We start from the raw sequence: 24,515 nt of genomic DNA, 5'->3' as shown, positions 1-24,515 counted from the left end.
GAACAAAATTCACCTGCGTACACGCCGTCAATCGTAGAAGAGCTCACGAGTCTCTCATTTGTATGGTATGCGTACTACTATGGTGGGAACGAGCTTCCAGCTCCCTAAGACGGAGCCGACACTCCCCCGCTACGTGCGAGACTCCTCGCGGCTCGTTCCTACGCCATACAGCTATGTACACGTTATAAAATACGAGACAGGAAATCTAAGTTAAGCTTAGTGCAGCTGTCAGCTAGAAGCAACTAGTTGGTGCAAGACTAACTTGAAGCCGGATAGCATCGCAAATTTTAGAGACATGTCTTGACGATTAGGAACATGTGCTGTGATGGATTCACAAAACGCTTACTGAGATTGGGAGTAATCTTACCAAAACAGACCTTGTACAACCGACGTTCGAACTACTCTTCGGCTTGCCATCTTCCATCCACAACTGTAGTTATCTATCTTTTTCTGAATAGGTCTGTGCACCATGTCGCATCACCAAAGCCTTGCCGCCGGACATGCACGCGTCCTGGCAAACAGCTCGTTAACTTGTTCTCGGTTCGTTCGCGGACGTCGCGTATGTCATCAGACACAACCCACTTCTTTGAGATGCCGGCATCAATTGGACCGCTTCGCTTTGCTTGCTTCTGCCAACGAACCCATCACAAGTGCAAGCAATGGAGCGGTCTTGGACAAACGCTCAGGGCGCATGACCTACAAACCGCTATCATACGGTGAAATGGTTAATGATGCGGTAGACTCCGTTGTGTCAGCGATCGGCGATAACCTGAAATGGTTGGAGGTGGAGTTCCCAGCTTTGCCAACCAATGTGGACGGTACGCGCCGCACCTGCGAACTGGCATTTAATAATTAACGGGTTGCCAGACTGCAAAATTTTGTGCTTTTGTCAGTTTTGTTGGCGCGGCGTGTTGCTGTGGTAGCTAACCCGTCGGCTTGCGTCCTCACATGGCAGGTTACAAGGGGTCATCGGACCTTTTCATCGACTCCAACACACAGCTTGCGCTTGCGGGCGCTAGGCGGGTGAGGCAGCGCTTCGTTGTATATAGTATACCCAAAAGAGCTTACACATCGGAGCAACGTAGGGTTTTCCATCTGCTTCACGAAAGTGTTGCCTGCATGACAACCATCACAGGCTAGGGGTCCCGGCATTTCAACGGCGGGGGAAGCCTGTTAATGTTTGTGAACCGCCCTGCGGCTTGTGAGCTTGGCAAACAAGAGACGCCACGGCCATTCCAGGGCCTGCATCATAGGTTGACCTGGTCATAAGTTAAAAGGTTGAACGTTAAGCATCCAAGTGGCAGGTGCTAGTAAAAGATCCTCGTGCTGGCAGCTGCGCTGTGAACGACCACGCACACGAGGAAGACCGAATGCCAGGACCGTACCCTCCCTGAGTGCTCCCAATGCCCTGACTTTAAGGCGCCTGTTTGGTTATGCTCTGCTTCGCTTCATTGTCCATGCTGTTTGCTCCCAGTTGGCTGCCAGGGGTCGCAAGGTGCACATCGTGCTGCCGGATGGCGGGGAATACGCTCGCACCTGCCGCATGTGAGTAGAGCTAGGCAAGGAAGGTTATCAACGCTTGTATATACGACCATTTACGACGGAAACTGCGCTTATGCAGCGCTGTCCTTGCAGCATACACGCATAAGCCCGGGACACCATCACCCAGGAACGGGCGTTGCATAAGATGCCGACTATTAACCCAAATACATAGGAGGGGATCCACAGGGCACTGCAACATACCGTCCTCACGAAGCCTTCTTGGCCATCGTTGCTCCAGGAAAGACAGCGGGCGCGCAGTTGCGAGTGCTTGCTGCAGTTCACACCTGCTCATGACTCCTCAAGGCCATACCACTCCTCCAAATTTCGTTCCGTCGGCCCATACTCCGTGTCCCTTCCACCCGCCATCCCGGCATTTGCGTGTGCAGCTTCAAGAACTCCATTCAGCTGGCTGAGGGTGTCACGGTGGGACACCTCAAGGAGGGTAGCCCTCCCAATCCGCTATCGGCTCTGTTTGGAGGCGGTGCGCCCAGCAGCAAGGAGGCCGGCGAGCAAGCGGACACGTACATCTTCATCAACGCGACCTGCATTGAGTTGCTCAACGTGCGAGCATATGTTGATAAGGCAAGTATTATCGTCGCAATAGCCATAAGGACGAACACAATTGGCTTAGCGAGTGCAGCCTGGGTGGCGCCCTGCTGGTTAGTGGCCATGCGCCACGGTTAGACGCACAGCCCGAGATGTGCGTCTGATGGTATCTTCGAGGTGCCTGAGGATTGGTTGGTTGAACATTCAACCACATGCCAGCAGACGTTTTCATGCGACATGCGAGGACGAAACACTTGCGACCAATAGCGACTCCCAACCCTTTCATTGCGGGGTCCCCTTCATACACGCCGGGATTAATGGTCCTGGAGTAAACTTCACTCTTTTTAAGTGTTGAGGAGGCAAGTGGGGCCTCGGACTCATGGCTGGCTTTTGGCCAACGTGTGTGTGTGTGTGTCGGGGAGGGAGGAAGAACTGCTGCTTCGTTATTCCTCGGCATTTGCGAAACCGGGTTTGGGGGTTCCAGTGTGTTTACCCACACTATCCCCGTGGGCCTGCACCCCTTCAGATGGTCGCCGACGGCGGTCAGGACAAGGTGTTCATTCTGTGGAATATGGAGCTCGACACGCTGCGAGGTGACTTGGGGCTGCCGGCGTTCCCTTCCAAGGACATGCACTACCAGTTCCTGTCGCGAGTGCGGCCCGTCTTCTACCTGCGTCCCCGCGACTACTCAAAATCCGTGCCAGTGCCGCCCTTCATCGTTAACTACAGCGGCGCGCTGTTCCGGGAGTACCCAGGGCCCTGGCAGGTGCGTTCCGCAGACGGGCTGTGAATCAGGAGATCTGCCTCGTGTTGGTCGGCATCCGGAAGCAAGGGGGAAGAGGCGTTTGCGGCAGCCTATGGTGACGGGCTGACTGCGTGCAGCTGCCCAAAGGCTGCACGCCTCTGATGACGCGACATGTGTTGAAAGCGCGCCACCTGTTGACCTCTTGGCTTTGGGAATGTTGCCGCTAAGGTGCCTGGCTGCCGTGTCCTCAGTCGCGTGCAGGAACAGGTCCGAACCTGGCCAAACCCCGACGTCCTTGCCGTTTCATAAAACCTGCAGGTAATGCTCAAGCAGGACGGGGGCGAGTACGCATGCATTGCCGAGGATCGGGCTCGCTACAATCTGGGTAGGTCGTTGCGGAACCCGGCCTGCAGAAGTGCATAGCTTTAATAGCGTCGGATGGGGTTCGCCCGGCAGCGTGAAGTCACACAACATGTGCCGTGTAAGATAACGCTAAACCAGCCCATGGGGTCTGCGCGTGGGAAGTATGGCCTTGTGCCAGCCTTTTCCCGATGCTTGCATGAGGGCAACTGTCTCCTCCTAGGGAATGCATGCCCTTGCTTGATCTTGACTTGAATGCTCCCTGCCACTGCATTCAGGTGAGGTAAAGGAGGAGCTCACTGTGGCCATGGGGCTGGCAACGGAAGCTGAGGGGAGCGCAATGCAGTTCCTGCGCCGTGGTTACAAGACCAGCACCTGGTACGAGGATGACTATGATCTGGAGCAGAGCCACGAGTGGAGGTTGTAAGGTCGCGGGCGTGACGCACGGTGGTGGCTAAGCACGCCGCTTTGGATTGGCGTGACTTTTCTGGATTTTTCGTACATTTGAGAGATACCTGAGCGAGAGTGTTGGGCAGTTTGGTTTACATGCAGGGCGCGAGAGGAAGCTTGTCGTAGGGTTTGGAATGGGGTAAAGGTCGTCGGGTGCAATGATGGAAAGGGGAAGGCGCGCGGTAGCGAATTTTTTTCCTTGTTTTGCAACATGGGATCGCCCTTGTTCTCTGCAGTGGCAAGGTTGCATTATACTGCAAGCGAGCCCTGTACTCCTATGGATGTCCCGAGTAAGGAAACTATCTGGAAGGGGACCTGGGCGCTCCCTGGGCGCCCCCTGCCTTGAAAAAAGGAAATGAAACGAACAGAACCAGGAGGTTACGATCGCAAGGTGTGGCGTAGCATTCCCGACCCTTCCAGACTGACGGAGCAAACGTATTGGCGGGCTGATATACCCTAGCTAGTTTACCAACCTCAACACCTGAACTGAGATGAATGACTGAAAGCTCCGAAATAAGCCAATAAAGGTTGTAATTCTGAAGATGTTAATCAACATCTTATATAATTATACCGGCCAAACACGCAGACCAGGGGGAAACCCTGATGCAGACTGACCGCACAACATTTAGTTGTGCCGTAGCAGTCCTAAACAACGGCAGTCCCTGACACCCCAGAACAGCGGCAGGTGCTCGCTGTAAACTGCTGCTGTATTTTTGTGCGCTACTACCCCGTCAAAATCTATCTATGTTGGGAACCTTTGACCGTACAGGAGAACACGGTTCATTATATTGGCACGCGGACAAAAATTCCGTACCCTGTAGAGCAGCTTGTGTAATGGGTTGATAGAACGTCGTTGTAATTGGTAAAGCTTCAAATGGATTACTTAGGAAGCAGTTTATTGCTATTATTAGGCCGTTTCGCTACAGGACTGGTAAAATTTATAGATCAAAGTCTGAATACAGTAGCCTGTATGTCAAGCCTAACGGCAGAAACGTGCCTACCGCATACGAGATGCAGCCTTGCTTCTGACTGCTTCCAAGGCCAGCACTGCCAGGACTGCCAGGACTGATGCCCCCGGTACCTTGTCTATTGCCCTGAGCTCCAAAACAGAGAGACGTGCTGGGATATAGTAGGGACGATTATTGGCGACCTCGGACCTTTTTGTCTTGTGACCCCTGGGACAGGTTGGGACGTTTAAGTGCACACATGCTTCGTTTATTATTCAGCGTAACTCCTTACAGCATTATAGTTGCCAGTAGCAATGAATCTGCTTCCATAGTTTCTGTTTTGCATCTTTTGCTAGGAATTAGTTACTCGGGTTGCTCCAAGCAAAGGTCGCTGCGCGTTTTTAGGCAAATCTTAACCCATACATTGAACAATCGATATGAGCTCAATCCTCATGCAGTTCAGCGGCAACATGGATGAATGTTAATGAAACCCATGCTTTTGAACGCACCGTTTGTACGATGCTGGCGGGAACCACCTCCATCTATCCTTGTATATTCGCATTGTTAAAACAAAATAGAGCCACTGTTAGCTGTGATTTTTGGCAAACATGCTGCTGAACAAACTAAATGCGCGCTCCAGCGCTCCGGTGCGACAGCTACATAGCTTTAGTCGCCACACACCTTCTTCCTTCCGGAAACGGAATATCCACATCGCGCACTTTCGCCAGGGTATCTCAATTGACCTGCACAACTCAATTGTTCGGCTTCCGCTCGAGGGACAGGAGGTTGGTCTACTCCATCAGGGGGAATGCGATATAGGCCAAACCGCTATACCATCGTGTTTCCACGCCCAGAATTGAATTTATCTGTGCCTTCTTGCAGCTGTTGGGCCTTCGTAAGGACGAGCTGGTTAAGGACAGCGAGCTTAACACCGTGTATGAGCAGCTTGTTGGCGCTGGCATGGAAGCAGCTTACAGCGAAAGTGCTGTGAATGGCAGGTCGGTCTATACAATCAGCCTCATGTTGTGATAGAATGCCACTTTATTCTTACAAATGCGCGCCGCAGACTCGAGGTGCTTGACTTTGTCCGCCATGACTTAATCACCAACAAGGGCCGTACCCGGGACAGCCGTCAGCTGGATTTACCATTGGAACTGCTCCCTGGGGCGCTCGCACTCATGACGGAGGTACGTGCCTCCGAGTCGTCGGGCAGGTCCACACCCCTCGCCGCAAGAGACGATCCTAGCTTCACACGGGGTGGCCCCATCTTTGCACGGAGAAATTCGAGCTCGGAAAATAATGGCCGTGCAGGTGGGCCAGTGCCAGCTCGCACTTGACATTGCTGCGGAGCTATTGCGGACCGAAGAAGATATGCCGGAGGCAGTGCGGCGCGATGTGTTGCTCAGCATGGCGTTGGCAAATTGCGGGCTGGCCGGCGAGAGCCTCGAGGGCAAAAGCTCGCAAGTGAGTATTGTGATTCTGTACTCGCGCTTCCTATGGAAGTGATGTAGCAAGCAGAGTACTGTGGCACCATAACATCAGCAACCTCTGTGATGCGGCGTTTCATTACAATTCATCCTCATAGCAAGCAGAGTTTGATGCCTAATAGCGGACAAGCACCCTTTTGAGCCCACACCCGTTTCACTGTGCATGTGCAACCGCAGCAGCTCGCCCAGGGTTGCAATTTCTTGGAGGCTGCTTTGCAAGCACTGGAGGCCGCAGGGGACCCGCCCCTTGCACCAGCTTTAGCATGCGAAATTCGGCAGGGGCTTACGGGCCTTCAATTCCAAGGAGCTTTGGAGCTGGTAAGGTGCAGGAAAGTGCTCAGGCGAGCATGTCCCCAACATGGCTCCAAGCACTAGTAAAACAGATGCATGTCTCGCGCTGGGCACCAACGCGGCTGAGGTATCAGCAGGAACGTTTTCCTATTTAGCTGTGGTAATGTCCGCTCAGATTACCGTGAGGTTTAAGTTGGGACAAACCATTCAATCCAATTACCGCCAAGAGTTGTCGCCTCGGCATTTTCCCCCTGTCTTGCTCCGTAGCTGAGCGGGCCAACCGGTTCGGATAGAGCGGCGGCCCGCAAGCGGGCTCTTCGCGTCGTGCGTGATGCCTTGCGACCGCCGCCGCAAACGGGCCTAGGACTGGGCGGTGTCCGCGCCGCCGTAAGTGGGTCCGTGGGCGGGGTCGTGGCCACGACTGCCCAAAGCAGCCTGCTGGCTGGGCCTACAGTGACCTCGGAATCCATGGAAACCCTGATGGGCGTGCTGACGTGTGAGGAGGTGGTGCACCTGCTTGAATGGGAGCCAGTGGCCAACGACCCAGCCATTTACAAATGGTAGGCCACCTTTAAACGAAGTGCATGTTATTGCGTTAGCTGCACAGGAGTTGCAGCTTGGCATCCTAGAAACGTGGTTGGCAGCAGGCAGTTCCATGTAAAGATAGCTTTGGTCTAGTCTTCGTCCGTTTTGGACTGAAACGTTATTCTTATTGAGGCTTCCCAGGACACGTGCCAGAAAGCTTGAGCTTACAAGCTTCGCGTTTTCACTCGCGACTGCAGGATTTATCCAGGGCTGCTAGAAGCGGTCAGTGTGGCGCATGTCGTGCACGGGTTCGTATGTCGCCAACCCGCTTATATCAAGATGGGGCTCGGGCTCGTGCAGGTGCGTATGTAGCATAAATAATTCCTGTTCTCAGTGCAACGGCCAAGGTAAAAAAACGTTGGAAATGCTCACCGAGTCCTCCGTTGGAGTGCTTTGCAGCAACTACCAGCCACGCCGGACTTGCACGTGGTTGAGGGCGTGTGCCATGTACTGCTTGGAGCCGTTAATCAGGCAGCGGAGGCCCTGAAGCAAGCCGAACGATTCAGGGGCAAGGGAGCCAGCGGTGACAGGTGAGGCTAGACGGTGCCGAAGAGGCTAGCTACGTTAACGCGCCAGGAAAATTGATTGGGCGGCATTGTGGTGTGTCATTGATACAAAACACGCATACGCTTGGTGCTAGGACCAACTATGCGCCCTGTTCTCGGGGCCATTGCAACTTTTACTTGCAGCAGAGGCCCAATGGCAAGTTGTTCTCCCGGCTGTGCAGGCATTCTCTTAAAGACTTAAAGCCAGCCTCTGGAGTACTGCCTGCGAGCCACGATGCATATCGCTTTGTGGTGGGCAAGTCGGCAGGTTCGGACGATGGGCTGCTGCCCGGACTGTGCATGTTGACAGAAAGGTGGCTTACACAGGTGGGTCGTGAGGCTTGAACAGGAGACTACGGCGCGCGTCCTTCGAAACCTCCAGTCCCAGCTGGAGGGTACTAATCAGCATGAACAGCCAGCTGTGATGACCGTCGGGCAGAGCTCTTCACTGGGTCCCAGAAATCTTGCGTCAGATGGGTTCTTATCGCCATCAGAATGCATGATCCACCCAGCGCGTTTATTGCTGTCCGTTGCTACTATTGATACCTTCATGTGAGTCCTGTAACCTTTGTTTGATCCCTTTACCAGGCGGCGTTCCCGTTCTTCCGCGACACCGCCGGCTCAGAGACACCCTCAGTGTCACTTGTCAAGTATTTTGACGACACGCGCGTGGAGACTCTGCTGACCGTATACGATGCAAAGAGCGGGGGTCAACTGGCGGAGACCCTAAGCGAGGCCTTCACATCTATTAAGCGCGGTCTGCGGAAGGCTGCGGCGGCGGGACTGCTGGCGACGGCGGGCAGCTCCGGAGCCGGTGCGTTTGTTGCTGTTCATCCTGCTGCTGTCGTTGCGTATCCACCGTCCATTCATCTAGGGCTGCGGAGCCGCTTAAAACGAGATTTTACTGCAGCACTGGGTCGGTTGGGTTGAGAGCAGACGATCTTAGCGCTTTCCTACTTCACTATGGGCTGGATGGACGCAGGCGAGGCAGGAGACGCAGCCACGGGCTCGGTTCTCGCTGAGCGTAAGAAGAAGCTCCTCCGTGTGGTGGTTGGTGGCGCTGCACTCTTGGCGGCTGTCGGCGTGGGACTCCTCACCCCTCCAGGGCAACGCCTGCTTGCCAAAAGCAATAGCGCGCAACTTGCGGCGGTACGGCAGCGGGCCGCGCCGCAGCCGTTAATAATCGCGCCGGAGGAGTTCGACGCGGCGGTTGCCAAGACGCTACTCGAGCGGTGGCAGGTCAGGATGTTTGCTTTTGCCTATGGCAACGGTAGTACAACGACCTTCAGTGCACGCATGACGTAACTGTTCTGTCGTTGTGGCTTGCACATTTCTCAGATCACTAAGGCACTGGCGCTGGGTGCGTCTCACGCCACGGAGCAGCTCGATGTCCTGCTTGCCGAGCCGCTGCTGGGTGAGACACTGGACAAGGTTGCCACGCTGCGCAGCCATGGAGCGCATATGCGATTCAAGCTACTGCGACTCGAGGTAAGATAGCTGCACATAATGAGGCTAGTGGATATCTGCCGACGTAAACTGTGGCTGCATGATCATGCAGGTGCTAGGCTTGCGGCGCATGGCCCAAAAGACTGGTCCCGCTGTGCGTATAAACGCGCAGCTGGAGGAATCTGCGGACCTGCATAATGATGCTGATGGCAAGCCTGTGAATACTTGCCGACGGACCTACGACGCTGAGTACACCGTTGTGCAGGGCAGGGACGGTGTCTGGAGGATGACTAGCACTTTGGTCGTCGAGCGAGAGGCACGTGATTAATTTGTTATTGATTGATAGCAGAGGTTGGCGTAAGAGGACTGGCGTAGTCGCAGCGAGCAACTTTTGGATGGGGTCAACCGTATGCAGGCAGTTGCATAAAGATTTAGGTTTCCCTGTTCAATAGGCCCCCATATTTGACCGCAGGATGATGTAGCTATAGATACGCATTTATGTATATTTACACATATACAAGTTCCTGCTAAATATACTGGTGTTCAAACGACACGATATGATCGTGGAAATTGCGCAAAAAATGTGTAGCTATGCGCATGTGTTAAACAATTGTAAATTCAACGTCAGAAATGTATCAATATCAAAATAGTTTGGCAGTTATGACATTGTGCGCACAAATGTTGACAATAAAAACCCGTTTCGCTTCCAGTCAACGCGAACAGTATGTAAGGCAGGTCAAACAAACAAAACCATTCCTACGTTGTGCCGAAAATGAAGTCGCACTGATGAGCGCGCGGAGAAATAAGATTGACGCTGACAACAATCGCTCTAAAATTTAACCATTTTACGATGACATGCATAACATCGACATTATCCGCAATTGGACAATGCACGTAACACAACAGAAATAGTTACCAGAGCATGCGCCAATAACCCAGCAAGGTTATTACTAACACCACACCACAATATTGAACCTGAAACTACGCAGCGGATCATGTCGGTAATAAAAGAAGATCGAACGCCATCACAGAAAAATTTAGGGCCAAATGAGACGTGCATGTTGCCATTGAGTTGATATCTATCAATGCCAGCGCGCCTATGCCCACCAGATGCTCCTGAGTGTTTCCAGTACACTAGCTCAGCCTGCTTAATCCGCTCATCAAGATACAGCTATGTACCTTGCAGCAAATCCCGTTGCTTTCGTATATCCCCACAACCGATGCCCTGCTACGCCCATACATTGCAAACTTCATGCCCGATGGTCTTACGATTGGCAAGTCCTGCAGGAGACACCAAGGTCTATATGCAAAGACGCGCACACAGCGCCGAAGACACACGGCGTTGGCGCAAATCATGTTATGGGGAGTCGCTAGTAAGCACCGAATACATATGTAAAGGGCAAATCGCCACCCAGCCGGTGCGCTTAGACCCAATGTACTTGCTTTGCGTTTTGCAACATGCTCGTCTACCTGCGGTCAACCTAGGTGAAACATGTTGCCTGGCCGTCTAACCAGCAAAGCGACTCTTCCCCGGCGTTTTCCGGCTGCCAACAGCGGCGATGGGAGAACTGCTTTGCCAAACAGGTTTCAGCTGCGTCGTGGAGCTGGTGTATGCACTTGGCATCCTGCTGATGTTGGCTGGGCAAATGCTCGCACTGCGTTGCACAAGCCCCAATTCATCCTGCTCGCCCAGCCCGCTAGTGCTCTGCGGCATGTTCTGCAGGCTGGCAAAAGATGCAATTGAAATGCTACTGCTGCCGCTGGCGCCGCTGTCGTTGCGCACGTACACGCGGTCCGCCGCGATCACCTGGTCCATGGAGCCGGTGGAGGAGTCACGGCTGGGATACTGCGATGCGCCCAGACGGTTAATAGCCGTGCCGGTATCAGGGTCAAGTGTTGTCTCCACCTCTCCGGACTCCGACATTCGGAGGTGTCGTTCCAAAGACGCCTGCTGCTCCGATTGCGCCTCACACAGCTGCGTCCGCACATCCGAGTTGCTGGGTGAGGTAGCTGTGCTATCGCCAGCAGTGGCCCCTGGCAAGGTCCTACGATCGTGTCCGGGTGATACCTTCAAGTCGTCTTCCTACAGCACATACAACGAAGCGTTGGCCAGCCATCCTTGGCACTTCCCCAAAGCGCTCGAAATGCAGATAAACTAGGCACAACCACATATGACGCCAAGGTACGCGTTAAAGGAGCTACAGGACCTAAGGTAACTTTCGCTGCTTTGCTCGCCAAATTGTATGCAGCGTAGCTCTCTGTTCCAAGCCCAGCCCCTACCCAGCGTGCCGCCCGGCATGGGTCGTCGCCCGTGCTCAGCGCCTTGCGTAATGAACTTGCCGGTGACAACAGCAGGCGGTTCGGCAGCGGGACGTTGGGCCTGAGTACTCCTGGGCTTGCAATGGATAGCTCGGTCCTGGCGGATTACACAGTATTTACAAGGGCAGAAATATAAGTTGCGGCGAGCTGAGGTACGATAATGAATCCCTCCCCTTGCCCCTGTACATCATACATGCAGTAATGCTCATGTAAATTAAGACCGGTCACGGCTCACCAGCTGGCCGCCAGCCACGATTTCAGCACGCCAACAGTGATCAAGCCACCCGTCGCCACTGACGGATCCGGTATCTTCCCTCCGAAGTAATGACGGAGCCACGGGTGTTGTAATAGCTGCTCTGCCGACGGCCGTAGGTCGGCGTCTTTCGTCAAAGCCTGGGCTACGAAATCACGGGCATACTGGGAAATGTGGACCGGGAAGTCCGATGCCTGACCAGATAAAATAAGTCGTGCCGTTTCCTGTGGGTCGTCAACCTCGAAAGGAGGACGCCCCACAAGTAGTTCATAGACAAGGACACCGGTGGCCCAAATGTCAATCTTCTCGTCGTATGCCTTAACTCCATCCGATGCCTGCCCTGGGACATCCTCGTGGTCATCGTGCTTAGGTATGCTCAGCACTTCAGGCGCCATGTAGTCTAACGTGCCGACGCGCTCCGTCATCCGGTCCTGGAACTTGTGACCCGCAAGCCCGAAATCACCCAGGGCTATTTCACCCGTCTCCGTAAGGAAGATATTTTCTGGCTTAATGTCTCGATGGATGATGTGCAGTTTGTGTAGTTGTTGCAGAACGGACAGCAGCGGAAAGACAACCTGAAGAGTGGGCGGGAAGTCAGGGGTACGTGGAACGGAGAGTATCTCAGCTCCTGGACACAGATCCGCCCTCGAGGTATCCCGGACACGGACCAGCAACCGCCACCCATTGTCAGCTACAATTACCCTTACCTTTGTTACGAGGTACTCCTCGTGTAATGTACCACGATTGCGTATGAGATGTGCATATAAGTCACCCCCCATGCACGCCTCGAATACGAGGTAAACCAATGCTTTGTCTTCGAAGACTGCCAGCAATCCAACAACACCTTTGCAGCTGCAAAAACAAAATTTCAAGTGGCATGTCTGAACAGCATCACAAAATATACAGAGGGTACCAAAACTCACCCGACTTCCCGAAAGAATTGCAAAAGGCTGATCTCTCTGCGGACATTACTCAATTGGCGGGGCGTCAAGGTATCCCTGTTATACCCCTTTATCACTACTGTTACGCCAGTCCGAGCACACACAGCAGACCAAACCGTTGAATGCCTGCAAGGTCATGAAAACTTATGCTGGGTGCTACAAGGAAATGAGAGAACAAGGACACGCCGAGCCGCCTCACACTGTAAGCATGGGTTGCGGAGCTCCTAGGTTACGCTTGCCTCACCTGCCCTCATGGAGTTTGTTAAGGTCACGGAAGGAACTGATGCTGTCATACGCGTTCGATGCAGAAGCTGTTGGAAGGGTAAACGTGAAGGGTGGCCCGGTTGCAGGCGTGACCGATGGTGCCCAGTCTGCCGACAAGGGTGATGCAATTGATTCGGTTTCACAGGATTTTCGTCCTAGCGGCTCCTCGTTAAGCCTGCAAGTGGATTCTCGCGGATATCAATGACTGCACCAATCACTGCTTCATCAATAACCCGCTGCTACTATAAGTCTCACCTATTGCCTGGCCTTATCGGTGCCATAGGATGGAGCGCATGGGGTTCGGAGTGGACAACACCAAGCGGTTTGAGGCGACTTCCCTAATCATAGAACATTGAAACTTACAACAATTGTCAACTTTATATAAATAACCTGGCAAAGTAATTCTTGCTGGGCAGCTACATGATGCATGTCAACGGCTCTAGTACAGTCGAACGGCAAGGGACTCTGCCTTAGCTACACAGGTCAGGAAATCCTAGAAAGAGAAATCCAAACCTCGACAAAGAGTCATTTGTTCCTGGATGAAAGAACATGGGGCCTAAAGTCGGAGTTGGTGTCCTCATATTTCGTGAGCAGTGCGTGCTGGTTGGCCTAAGGTAGGGTTGAGGATACCGGTATAACATTGTCCACACGTGGAAATGATACCTAGTCATCCAGTATCGATACATAAAAATGCTCTACTTGCAGTGTATGTGGTTATGTTTTTGCGCACACCCGAGCATGCTTTAGCGTACATTTCAGACATTCCTTCTACAGTTCCTTCAAACCCACTAGATGCTTGCGTAACGGTGCTAATCCCCGTAGACGTGGCTCCCACGGCTCCGGAACCTACGCACTCCCGGGTAGGGACGGCCATTGTGTCGCTTGAATATTTCCCTGGGATTCCATGACGACCATGTGTGAGAGCTACTTGTGGTGTTCTCCAAGCGGGAACGGGGTCCTGATCGTGCGGTCCCGCTAAGTACAGCCAGCTCTACTCAGGTTAATTTACTAAAGCGCGTTGGTGCTGTCGTGATAGGGGATGGCTGCTTCCTTTCGCAGGCGGACACCTGGAGCTGGGCGAGAGCTTCGAGCATTGTGCCATCAGGTGGGTCGTGGTGGGTAAGACAACCCGGGGGGGATAGCTTATTTCCAAGAAGAGTGGACCGCTTCGAGCCTGTTTTTTGGGGACGCTTGCACTTCAAAGACTTCGATGAACAGCAGCACACATGGTTTCATTCAATCCTTGCCAGGCAGGATTATTTTTCGTCACTTTGTTGTCTGCAGCAGTAAATGCAACAACCAACTGATTTGCGTGGGAAGGACTGCTGATCCAGGAGAGATATCGTGCTTCCGTGTGCTTCCGGCAAGATGCAACAGTGGCGCCATCCTAATCGAATTATTGTCTCTACTTTTATGGATTCCAACATAAGCTTGGCTAACGCTATGCCAGTCAACTCCTAAGCCGCAATTGTAGCTGATGGTCCGCCGCCTATGCTGTGCAGGGAGGTAGCTGAGGAAACTGGCATCGAGATCAGCGACCCTGTTTTCGCTTACGCTGTGAACTGCGTTTTCGATATGACTACACATTACGTCACGGTGTTTATGCGGGTGGACGTAGAACAGGTACATTAGCCTTTTGCCTTCGGTCCAGTCAGAGACCGGGATGCCGAAATGCTGCTATTGAACCGCAATGCTCCGGCAGAATAAACGTCTGTCGACGACTGGTGGCCGACTTATGAGGCGCCTACCCCTAGGTGTACCCACTATATTGCCCTGATTGTGATATGATGTACAATAGTTTACCAGCACAAGTAACAGCCAAGCTGTACCAAGAGAGCGTTGCCACAGCTGCTCACATCATGGACTTCGTTACGCCACACAACGCGTCACAACATGCACTTCGCTATCGGCGCCCTGGCGGCTTCTTCCTAAATCCCCCTTCAGTCCCCTGGGTTCGTGTGCCCTGAATGCGCAGGATGTGGAGCCCAGGCTTATGGAACCGGACAAATGCGACGGGTGGCAATGGGTTCCATGGGACGCTATACCAGAGCCACTGTTTCTGCCTTTGAAAGCACTCAAGGAGTCTTCCTACCGTCCGTTTGGGTAGCAAGTCTAAAAATCGCAACCGGTCACCATGCTATGGCAAGTGGCGCACGCCAACCTCACGCTGGTCCAGCCCAACCGGGCATGGAGCAACCTTATGCCGCGCTGATGATGTGGATATGACGTGTGTTTCGCGGGGCCCGCTTCTTACTTGGAAATGTAATATCAAGAAGTGTGCATGTGGCAGGTTACAGTCTATGTCAGACCTTCGTGACAAACAGCCAAAACTCTTTCGGTGCCTTAAATCAGCAGATGTCAGGAACAAACCACACTTCCAAGTCCTCAGCACAAGCTAAACGGGTCGTCGACCCCAGTACGAGGACACCTTGTGCATTTCGTGCAACATGAATCGAGCTGCAAGCTGAGGGCATAAAACCATAGATGTGCTGGATGACCGTTGGACTCTTCAAACTCAATGGCCGCTATGCATGACACTCTAGAATGCAATAATATACCGCTCCCGCAGCGGTGCTAACGCACTCGTTGGTATGCTGGTGTCTATTGCTGGCTCCTCTGGGCCCACTTGCCACGATGTATCACACCCTGCACTTGTGCAGGCACCGCAGCAGCCTGAGCACCCGCGGGCTGCGGCCGTGACGATTGTTGCTGTATGATCGCCTTGACGGCAGTCTGCGCCTTTCCTTGCTGCTTTGCCTGCTGCTGCTTCTGGGCCATCTTGCTCCTCTCCTGCACAGCGGCATCGAAATTAGAGTTGTCGCCGAAATACCTCACACCTGGCACGAAGTACGCGTCATACTCCCCATCGCCTCACCTCAACAAGCGCCGCTGCAGCAAGTAAACCCTGTGCGTTAAGGACAGGTGCCGCGCCTATGACTGCGCTTGAACGCTTGGCTGACCCAGCACGAGCAGGCTTTGCAGCAGCAGACGCCGTTGAGGGTTGCCGTGATGCGCTTCCCACGGCTCCCGTCGCCGTTCCAGCTGCCGTAGTCTCCACCTGGTACGCCGCTCTGGTGCTCACACTGGCATCTTTGACATCGCCGCTGGTGCTCGCCCCTCCTCCCACTGCCGCGTACTGTCCGGTCGCGTGGTCGTACGAGTACCATTGGTTTGTGGACCGATGATAATACAAGCCTGTGTTGGCATCGTAGTAATAGCCGCTTGCTGCATCATACCAATACCCAGAAGTCGGATCGTAAACGAAACCAGCCGGCGTTTGTTCCTGTCCCTGCGCCTGTCCCTGCGCGGAGCCCCCGGATGTGCCTGCCTGCTCTTGTTCCTGCGATTTGTTAAGCTGTTCCTGCTGTCCGTCTGGAGCATCGCCGTCCAGCGCTCGCGCGTCAAAGGCCTTCGGTTCCCAGTTACTATACGCAGACATGGCCTGCAGAATTTGGTGCATAAACGCAGCAAACAGGCAGACGATAGAGCACTGAAAAGCTATTGCAGATGCTCCGTTCGGAAGAATTGCTTAAGATCCATCCTCAAGCAAAGATACATAATATACACAAACAGGTTGAGGCTCCTGTTGGGCGCACTAGGAATGGCTAAGACCCAGCTGTTAACCCATTACCCATAGCTTGATGTTTACCAGTCTTACCTGTGCGGCCTCCAAAGCTTCCGCTCCAGCCGAAGTGCCAGCGGGCCCAGCACCTGTGCCGCCGAACTTGTCACGCGCGTAACATAACCGCAAGGGCTGCGAGCTTCCCGACGGCACTACGCCATTAAGCAGCCCAAGCGCCCGAGTGGCCTCGCCAACACTAAACATCTCAACGAAAGCCAATCCACGTGGCAGGCCTGTATACTTGTCGAGCACCAGCCGTACGTCCTTTACTGACACGTGCGCTAGGAAGAGTGACCGCAGGTCATCGTCACTGCGCCAGGCAAAGAGAAGGAGTAGTTATGAGTTCCGTAATCAAAGTGTTCAAGTGCCCTACCGAAAGCATGTCAGACCTGGCAGCAAAGCTGGCCGGACAAGTGTGGCCTGCAATCCAATTTGTCCTGCTGTATAAACCAAATCACAGTAATCCTGGACTCGATCACATGCAAGCCGTCCAACTGCGTCTGTGCATTTCCATCCTGCCCTTCCACCCTTGCTCCTATATTACTTAACCCTCTTACGTGAGATGAGGTTCCAAGTTGGACACCTTAAGGATGGGGGAGGGCGCATGCGCCTCGGCAGCAGCGCGCTGCGGGTTGCTGGGACGCGTCGTCGAGCACTTGTGACACTCAATGCGCCTGCGAGTCGGTCGGCAGCTGGCGATGATGACGACAATACAGCTATAATCGGCCAAGCCGTACAGGTCTCCAGGGCACCCAGCACGCGACATTGTCAGGTAGACAACGCTACGAACAACCGGCGCAGCAGTCAACGGAATGCAACTACCGCAAGCAGTACAGGGTTGGCCAAGGAGCCCAACGAAATGCGCCCAACGAACACCCATCCATTGCCAAAAAACTCACCTCGCAAAGTTCACGGCGCTGCACATATCGCAGATCCAGTCCAACGTGTTGGCTGCGGGCGGCAGCATGGCAGGTACGCAGTGCGCATATTCCAACCACAGTGTGTTTCCCCCCAGCTGCAAGCCGTGCCTGCGGGCCGCGGGGCAGTGCAACGGACGCGGTGCACCGCGTGAAGACAACACGGACAAAGATCGGCAAAAACAATTTATTGCAGCCATAACCTCCTATGGCAGATGAAACAATAACATTAAGCTAGCAAAACCCCACGTGCCTAGGACGCACCTCCTTTAACGCATGCCCAAGATTGCCCTTGCCCGATTGCCCTTCCAATCCTTAACCTCCGCCTCCGATGTGTTCGGATTTGCAAGGTTATGGCGTCTGTCTCCTGGACGGAAAACCTGGATATCCAATGACGTGACGGCGTTGCAGCCTATGCCTGCCCCTTCCCTGAGAGCGTGCACTACGTTCATATCAGGTAACGCATATGCGCCAGGTGGCTCTGTCCGGATTCAATCATACTTAAACAGCCGAACAAAAAGCGCTATCCAAACCAAGCGCCGTACCGGGCTTTCGTTTCCATAAGCACAGCTGCGTCCGCCTCTGTAGCGAACTCCACAAAGGCATTTCCACGGGATGCGCCGCTGGTGCGCGAGCGAACCAACCTCACCGACAAGAGGCCGGAGAAGCCTTCAAACAGCTGCCGCACCTCAGATTCGTCACGGTCTTCCGGAATGTTCTGCATGTTATGACCGCCATAAGTCAAAAGCGGGGCAAAGTTATGAGCTTAAGCATTCATAGCTCTATGCTATCCTTGTTGACAAGGGCAGATGGACGAAGCAGAAATCTGAGCTGCCACAAGGTTTTAAAGGCCACTAGCAAGCGCAGACTCCCATGCGGCGTGGTGTTTGCGCCATGCTGAAAGTATACGGTTGCTTAAAGCTTCACAGCGTACCTCCCGCGTTCACAGCGTACCTCCCGCGACCGAAGCGGGCGAAAGCAGAATAACAACGCCTTTCACCGCCGCCCGCACGGCCCCTGTAAGGTCCATCGGACTCACCCGAACGTGCACCAGGTTGCTAGGCTGGCCCCTGCGGCTCCGCCAGGTGTCAAAAGCGTCATCCGCATCCACGGAACGGCTGCGACGGCCGTCCATGCCGCCATCCAAATCATCCATGCGTGAGGAATATCGCCGGCGACCTGTACGATGAGATATAGCCATTCGCGCAGTATAACTGAACCGCGAAGTTGGGTAAAAAGCTCATAAATGCTAGAAAAAACGGAGGACCAAGGATTCCGGGTATACAACATTTTGCGTTATTGACATCTTGTGTCGGACCTACGTGGCCCGTGTACGGGCCAGGCCTTTCCCGCAACGGTCTCGCCGGATCGTTGCATATCAGCACACGCAAGATGTGTGTGGTCACTCCACTACGGCCTAAGCAGCTGCTTTTATGTAATGCGTGGTATCATAAAGAAACTTCGCACAATTAACTTGTGGCCAGGCACGATTCTACCCGAAACTCACCATAACCATCGTCATCGTCACGGCTGTAGCGCCTGTCATACCGATCACGGCCTTCTCGGCGATCCCGGTCTCGATCGTCACGGCTGCGATCTCTGTCAAACCGATCCTCATCGCGACAACGCGAACGGTCGTAGCCGCCGCGGTCCCTGTCGTATCGGTCGCGATCACTATCGTATCGAGTTCGCGACCGTGAGCGGCTGCGCTGTCGCCGGTCCGGACTTCTACTCCGACGGCTTGATCTGCAGCCGCACAAGGTGACCGGAGCTGAGTCAATCTGGGCTGCCGTCAACGGATGCAGTCCATTAGTAAGGACACGTTAGGTAAAGCCAAGATGAGGACGTTCTCACATATTACCGCGGCAAATGACTTCCAAAATGGATTGATGGCAAACCCCAAGCCCTCACCTGTTGTCACGGTGGTCATCATCTCGCCTCTCTCGGTCCCGGTCCCTATCAAAATCCCTGTCTCGATCCGTCGAACCAGTCTCCAGCCGGCGGCCCTCGCGATCCCGACCCGAATCCCGCTCCAAGCTGCTGCTCCTAAGGCGGCCACTATGGTCCCTGTCCCTATCACGATCTCGATCCCGACCGTGATCACGGCGGTCACGATCGCGATCTCGGTCGCTGTCACGGCACCTTTCCCTGCTCCGGCTGCGACTGCGGGTCATGCTGTCCAGCTGTGCTGGGGCCTCCACAACATACTGGTGTTGCATCTGGTATTGTGGCTGAAGCTGAGGCGGTGGAGGATACGCTGGCTGTGGGATTTGTTCTAGTGGTTGAAACCGAGGGACTTGCTGAGACGTGGCGCCGCCTACCTGAGCTGGTGGTAGAAGCAAGTCAGGCGGTGGGTACGACGTCACGTCAATGCCCAGTCCGCCGAATTGCGCCGGAGGCTGTTGTGGGTAGACAGGCCACGGGGCATGCCCTGGTGCAGCTGTCGGTGCGCCTTGCGGTTGTCCGAAGTGCTCCGCATAAGGTCCACCTGGTTTCCAAAGCCAACAAAGTGGCTGTTAGCACAGATAAGGCTGGGCCGTTTGCAGCAGGACTGCTCGGTTGGTTGGGTTTGGCACCCAGGACCAGAAGCGCAGAAGCGTGCTTGGGCGGTATTGATGCCTTTGAGAGGCTGACGCTTGCCCGAAGGTAACAGAGAGCCACCTTGACTGCCTCCAGCATGGTTCCATCCATAGCTTTGCTCCCTGCACACGCGTGTATGTAATTTTCAGCAGTTATTTCAGAAACGTTTACGGCATCTCATGGAAAAAGAGAAGCTCACGTGGGATTAGCCATGACTCCGATGCGCAGAAGCTACGCAGGGCCGGAGAAGGGGAGGGCGTCAAATGAGCGAAACGCACTGCATACTGGACACACATATAGCTTCTTGGGTCCTTACAGCGGAGCGCCTTCCTGGAACAATAAAAAGAAATGCTGGGAACTTTCTGACTAGCTGCACTGTGCTGACCACATCAACTTAAGAAACGTCCTGCTTTCATAATAGGCCTCTCAGAGTAAGAGCGTGATCCTTTATACAGCCACTCTACGGACGAAGCGCCCTTTAGTGTCGCACCTAAGCTCGGTTGCTGTACGGGATTGTAGATGCCATACCTGTACGCAATACGGTGACCCTTTTGGGCGTTAGGTGGACTGCTGAATTAAGCTGAGGAGCGGCTTTTCCACATTCACGATAGTGTTCATATAATATTCAGGAAACGGACCCAAACCAGTGAGACTAACATTGACGGCCAGGCCATGGAGTCCCGGAAAGGCTTGCCGCCCCAAGAAGTCCTGCAGCTCTTGTATGGCAATGGTGATGTATCCCATCCCTCACTCATTGACCTCCGCGACTGTAGCAAGTTCATGGTGTCAAGGCTCCGCGGGAGCTACAGCGTTCCCCTGGAGTTCTTGGTGCCGAGGATGGTAAGTCCTCGAGGTCCTGATACTCCACACTAGGGGGAAGCACGGTAGGTCCAATAAAGGTTACACACCTGGTTTGGGTGCTTATACCGCCCTGATGTGCACCTTCACGGAGGGAGCTCGGCGTCTTTTCCCTGCCACGTACTGGGTAATTGGACATACACCACCCAACACCCTTTGTTTCTCTCCTCCCTCTGGAAACATGCATGCGCTCGTCAGTTCCTCCTGCCCGATCGAGCCACACCACTCGCTCTGGTAGTTGAAGGCCCACCCGTCCAGCAAATGGTTCGGGGTGCAGCCTCCGGCGGTGGAGCTAAGGAGGATATTCAACTTACGGCATTCCTAGAGTCTCGCGGGTGGCGCGTGGCCTTCTGCATTGAGGCTACGGATGATCTGTGGCGTATGGCTGCAGATATAGGCGCGCTCGAGGAGGGAGGCTGCCCACTGGCCCTGAAGCGGCGGTGGCCTTTCCGGCCCAGCACACTCCTAATGGAGCAGATAGACCTCATAGAGGAGTTGCTGGTGAAAGCCAGGCTACAGCAAGGCCAGGCAATTGCCGGCGAAGCGGATAGGGCAGGTGCCGTTGACGGTGGGCGGCAGGGAGCAAATGGCCGCAACAAGCGGAACGTGATGCTGCGGATGTTGGACGTGGGATGCGGCAGCGGTCGGGACCTGGCATGGTTGGCGACGCGAAGCTCCGACGTCCCATTTTTGGCTGATGGTGAGGGGGAACACGACCACGGTGCCGACACTGGACGGGAGAAGATTCTACAGGTGTCATGGGAATGCGTCGGTCTCGATTCGTGGCATGGCGCCCTGCAGCGGGCTGCTGAGATACTGGCTTTGGGGGAGGTATCGGCCGGGCCAGGTGGCGTACAACTGCATTTGGCACAGATTGGCCCCGGCACTGGCGAGCTGTGGATGCTGCCATTGCCGGCTGCGGATGCGGGCCAGCTGCAGCTCCTGCGGCGCTACCTGGTCGGTATGCAGCAGGAGCAGATGGGGGAAGGGCCCCAGGCACATGGCGAATTCAAGTCCCCGTGCAAGGCAAGCAAGACGCCCAGAAACATTGCCGCAAAGGCTGGTGGTAATGGCGGTTCGAGGGAGGCATTGGAGCTTTCGACACTAGGATGCTTTGACTTGGTTGTGTGCTTCCGTTTCCTGGAGCGTTCGTTCCTACAAAATATGGCAGGTCTGCTAAAGCCGGGCGGCTTCATCTTGTTTTCGACGTTTGTGGATGGACCGGGATTGCGCGCGTTTGGGCGGCCACAGGGCCGGGAACACGTGCTACAGGCTGACGAGCTGGCCACAAGCTTCTTTGGGCATAAGCAAGGCTTCAAGGTTTTCCGTGACGATGTCGCGCCGATTTCCGATGGACGTGAGGTCAGCATGTTTTGCGCTCGCAAGCTATAGACGGCAGGATGACGAAGGTGGCAACAAGTTGGATCACGGGCCCACATGGATTGCATATGCTTCAATGCTATTTATTCATCCCGGTGGTATGGGTCGCTTCATACCCATAGGAGAACCGGGTGGGACATGGTTTTACCACGAAATGTGCGCAATTGTGTGACACCCTGCCCCGGCCCGTGCAATACGACAAGGGCGCATTCGGAGACTAGTGCCCCACACACGGACAAGAAGCCATCAGTGCACCCCGACACTCCTCAGCCCAAAAAGCTTGACTTATCACAAAGCACACCCCGTTCCTTGGGACAGAATTGCATGTCAAACCATATGCTTCAATTAATGAGGACCGCCCCATGCTGTCAAGTGGTATGCATGGAGACAGACTACAGTGACACCTAAAAGCTAACAGTCAGCCTAAGCCTGAAATTAACCGTCAGAAACCGTCACAACGTCCGCACGCTTGGTCTTCAGGTGTTCGTATGTACAGAGCGCTTAGCCAGCATACAGCAGGAGAGGCTTTATATTTCCATCGTCATACAATGTAGCGCTGCACAGCAGCTTCATAGCACAATTTTGTCAAAGTCCCGCAGAAGTGTGTTGACGTGAGCAAGCAAATCATCGAGCGGCGACAGTGCTCCGCTGGCAGCGCGCCCTGGCCCAAGAGCTGGACCTCGCCTCTCCTCAACTGTGGCTCCAGCGCACGGTGCTCCGCCTGGTGCTGGCGGTATGTTGCTCAAGCGGCGCTTTGTCGGTACGCCGGGCGGAGTTCGCTCCCCTTCAGTTGGGGTCAGTGGCAGCTTGACCCCGGGCTGCTTTGCGCGTGCGCCCACGTTTATGTTTAAAGGCGGCTTGGTAACCCCACCCCCGGGAGATGCCAGCGGACTCGCGCGCGCCTTTAATACGGCATCAGGACTATTCTGATCGCCGTAATAGTCCGGGTTCCTGCAATCATGTGAGCACCAGTTGCTCCAATACCCAAGAACCTGACTAGCTCGCGGCAATACATTCCAATCAAGCACTCCTGCACTAGCCCCGACGCCTTAATTACATCATACCTGCTGTTTGTTCGTGGCTTTACGTATGACCAGTCGACTTTCCGCGCTTCGACTTTCGCAGACCGACGCCGGAGGAACGGCTTCGGCTGTACCTGGAATCCGACTCCGTCGACATCGCCCGTCTCGACGTCATCCACTTCTGGCACGCCTGCCTTAGACACGTGCTGCCTGGCGTCTCCCTGCTCAGGTACGTACAGCGCACGCGAGGCGGAGGCCTGGCGCGGAGGCTGCCGCTGCTGCCGCTGCATACTAGCACTATTCGACCGTCCTCGGGAGGCCTGCTGGATGAGAGGTGGACCCTGCTGTTCCTGCTCATCTACCACTTTAGGCTGTCCGGTCAACCTGTACGAGGTCCCGGGCGGGAACAGGGTCACAACCTTCCTAATGCGTATTGAATATATCTATAATATAAATATATTATAGATAGATATTAGTACATACATGCATACACACATAAATGTAAATAATATTAGAGGCGCCAACGCTAGGACATTGTGGCCTGCACATAGTAAACAACATTTCTATTACACAATTGAACAAATGCCATACCCATAGGTAAAATTACCTTGCCTGCAAATATATAGCCAGCCCCACTCACTCGTTAATAGTGCTAACATGGGCATTGTGGCGCATAATGCTCTGCTGCTTTAGGCGCAGCAGCGCCAGTGCCTTGGAATTGGGCTGCCCACCACCCTCGGTTGCGCTGGTGGCACGCAGCTGATTTTGCTCCTGAGCTGAAACACCTCCAGCGCTGATCGCATAGGGATTTGTGTCAGCTCCCGCGTCCGTCGCCGGTCTATCCGCAATCATGCAGTCGGACTGCCGTCGCCCGTCCGCATACTGACAACTTTGCTGTTGCGGCTGAGGGAGAGGGGGCTTTCCCTCGGCATTCTGCTTTGGCCGCTCATGTTGCAGCTTGTTTGCGTGCGTTCCTGCGGGCACCTGTCCATGCCTCTGCCATTGGGGCGGCGGGAGCTGTTGAAGGGCCCACTCGGCGCCTGAGTCACGGACAACTGCACTAGCTGCGGCAGGGGACGCCCAAGGGCTGCCACTGCTATTGTTGCAGCTGCTGGGCGAAGGCGGCACCGCCACCGTGGTATCCAGCCGCCCCGGGCCAGGCTTACCCTTGGCGTCGGTCTGCCATGCCCATTTGACCTGACCCGCCTCATTGGCGACGGTCACGTCAGAATTTTCGTGGGTTAGGTTGAGCACGTTGGCTATCGTTGCCTCTTTCTTGCTGCATGCAAGGGGCGCTCTCGCCTCAGTCACAGCTCCCTGTGTCGGCGCCGAGCTGATTGCGACGAGTAGCTGCGGACGCGAAACCACTACGGGCACAGCAGCTGATGCGGGGGTGTTGCCAAATGGTTGGGGCG

At 54.5% G+C, this 24,515-nt stretch overlaps 6 protein-coding genes across 6 annotated transcripts in view; 3 read left to right on the top strand and 3 right to left on the bottom strand.

The window, feature by feature from the left end:
- Positions 1-463: 463 nt before the first annotated feature.
- VOLCADRAFT_103166 (uncharacterized protein) lies at positions 464-3,620 on the top strand (the record flags this gene model as incomplete). Its single annotated transcript, XM_002946873.1, has 7 exons — positions 464-818; positions 956-1,023; positions 1,475-1,545; positions 1,929-2,124; positions 2,615-2,854; positions 3,152-3,218; positions 3,472-3,620. Exons 1-7 carry the CDS (start codon positions 470-472, stop codon positions 3,618-3,620), a joined length of 1,140 nt encoding a protein of 379 aa, XP_002946919.1. The 5' UTR covers positions 464-469.
- A 1,563-nt stretch (positions 3,621-5,183) lies between these two features.
- On the top strand, positions 5,184-9,572 carry VOLCADRAFT_103165 (uncharacterized protein). Its single transcript, XM_002946872.1, has 13 exons — positions 5,184-5,375; positions 5,473-5,588; positions 5,657-5,777; positions 5,902-6,054; positions 6,255-6,395; positions 6,636-6,928; positions 7,151-7,253; positions 7,353-7,483; positions 7,681-7,825; positions 8,087-8,312; positions 8,481-8,737; positions 8,837-8,986; positions 9,057-9,572. The coding sequence occupies exons 1-13, from the start codon at positions 5,199-5,201 to the stop codon at positions 9,270-9,272; spliced, it is 2,229 nt and encodes a 742-aa protein (XP_002946918.1). The 5' UTR covers positions 5,184-5,198; the 3' UTR covers positions 9,273-9,572.
- Positions 9,573-11,494: 1,922 nt separating this feature from the next.
- Positions 11,495-12,358, bottom strand: VOLCADRAFT_56153 (uncharacterized protein; the record flags this gene model as incomplete). Its single annotated transcript, XM_002946690.1, has 3 exons — positions 11,495-11,851; positions 11,900-12,091; positions 12,224-12,358. Coding segments are annotated over 3 exons (684 nt in total), but the record flags the coding sequence as incomplete, so codon positions are not given.
- Positions 12,359-15,000: 2,642 nt separating this feature from the next.
- VOLCADRAFT_120369 (uncharacterized protein) lies at positions 15,001-19,479 on the bottom strand (the record flags this gene model as incomplete). Its single annotated transcript, XM_002946689.1, has 10 exons — positions 15,001-15,511; positions 15,597-15,695; positions 15,780-16,163; positions 16,380-16,653; positions 16,901-17,017; positions 17,243-17,371; positions 17,806-17,978; positions 18,300-18,439; positions 18,768-19,006; positions 19,172-19,479. The coding sequence occupies 10 exons, from the start codon at positions 19,477-19,479 to the stop codon at positions 15,323-15,325; spliced, it is 2,052 nt and encodes a 683-aa protein (XP_002946735.1). The 3' UTR covers positions 15,001-15,322.
- Positions 19,480-20,512: 1,033 nt separating this feature from the next.
- Positions 20,513-23,537, top strand: VOLCADRAFT_86997 (uncharacterized protein; the record flags this gene model as incomplete). Its single annotated transcript, XM_002946871.1, has 4 exons — positions 20,513-20,680; positions 20,897-22,060; positions 22,785-22,873; positions 23,204-23,537. The coding sequence occupies 4 exons, from the start codon at positions 20,513-20,515 to the stop codon at positions 23,535-23,537; spliced, it is 1,755 nt and encodes a 584-aa protein (XP_002946917.1).
- A 199-nt stretch (positions 23,538-23,736) lies between these two features.
- The window catches only part of VOLCADRAFT_86996 (uncharacterized protein), a gene marked incomplete at both ends in the record, with an annotated part of 4,961 nt that continues 4,182 nt past the window's right edge, over positions 23,737-24,515 (bottom strand). Inside the window, one exon of the mRNA XM_002946688.1 lies at positions 23,737-24,450. Within this exon, the coding sequence (XP_002946734.1) occupies positions 23,737-24,450 (714 nt within the window). The remainder of the gene's footprint in view (positions 24,451-24,515) is intronic.

This window comes from Volvox carteri (assembly GCF_000143455.1).
Source record: "Volvox carteri f. nagariensis unplaced genomic scaffold VOLCAscaffold_4, whole genome shotgun sequence".
In the NCBI taxonomy this organism is placed as follows: Eukaryota; Viridiplantae; Chlorophyta; class Chlorophyceae; order Chlamydomonadales; family Volvocaceae; genus Volvox; species Volvox carteri.
This window is presented reverse-complemented; position numbering and strand designations above follow the sequence as displayed.

What these genes read in the sequence shown, in the direction of transcription:
- VOLCADRAFT_103165 (XM_002946872.1), top strand. Translation starts at nt 5,199, where the DNA reads ATGCTGCTGAACAAACTAAATGCGCGCTCCAGCGCTCCGGTGCGACAG. An exon ending in TTCCGCTCGAGGGACAGGAG is followed by an intron (nt 5,376 to 5,472) that starts GTTGGTCTACTC and finishes GCCTTCTTGCAG; the next exon opens with CTGTTGGGCCTTCGTAAGGA. An exon ending in CGCTCGCACTCATGACGGAG is followed by an intron (nt 5,778 to 5,901) that starts GTACGTGCCTCC and finishes ATGGCCGTGCAG; the next exon opens with GTGGGCCAGTGCCAGCTCGC.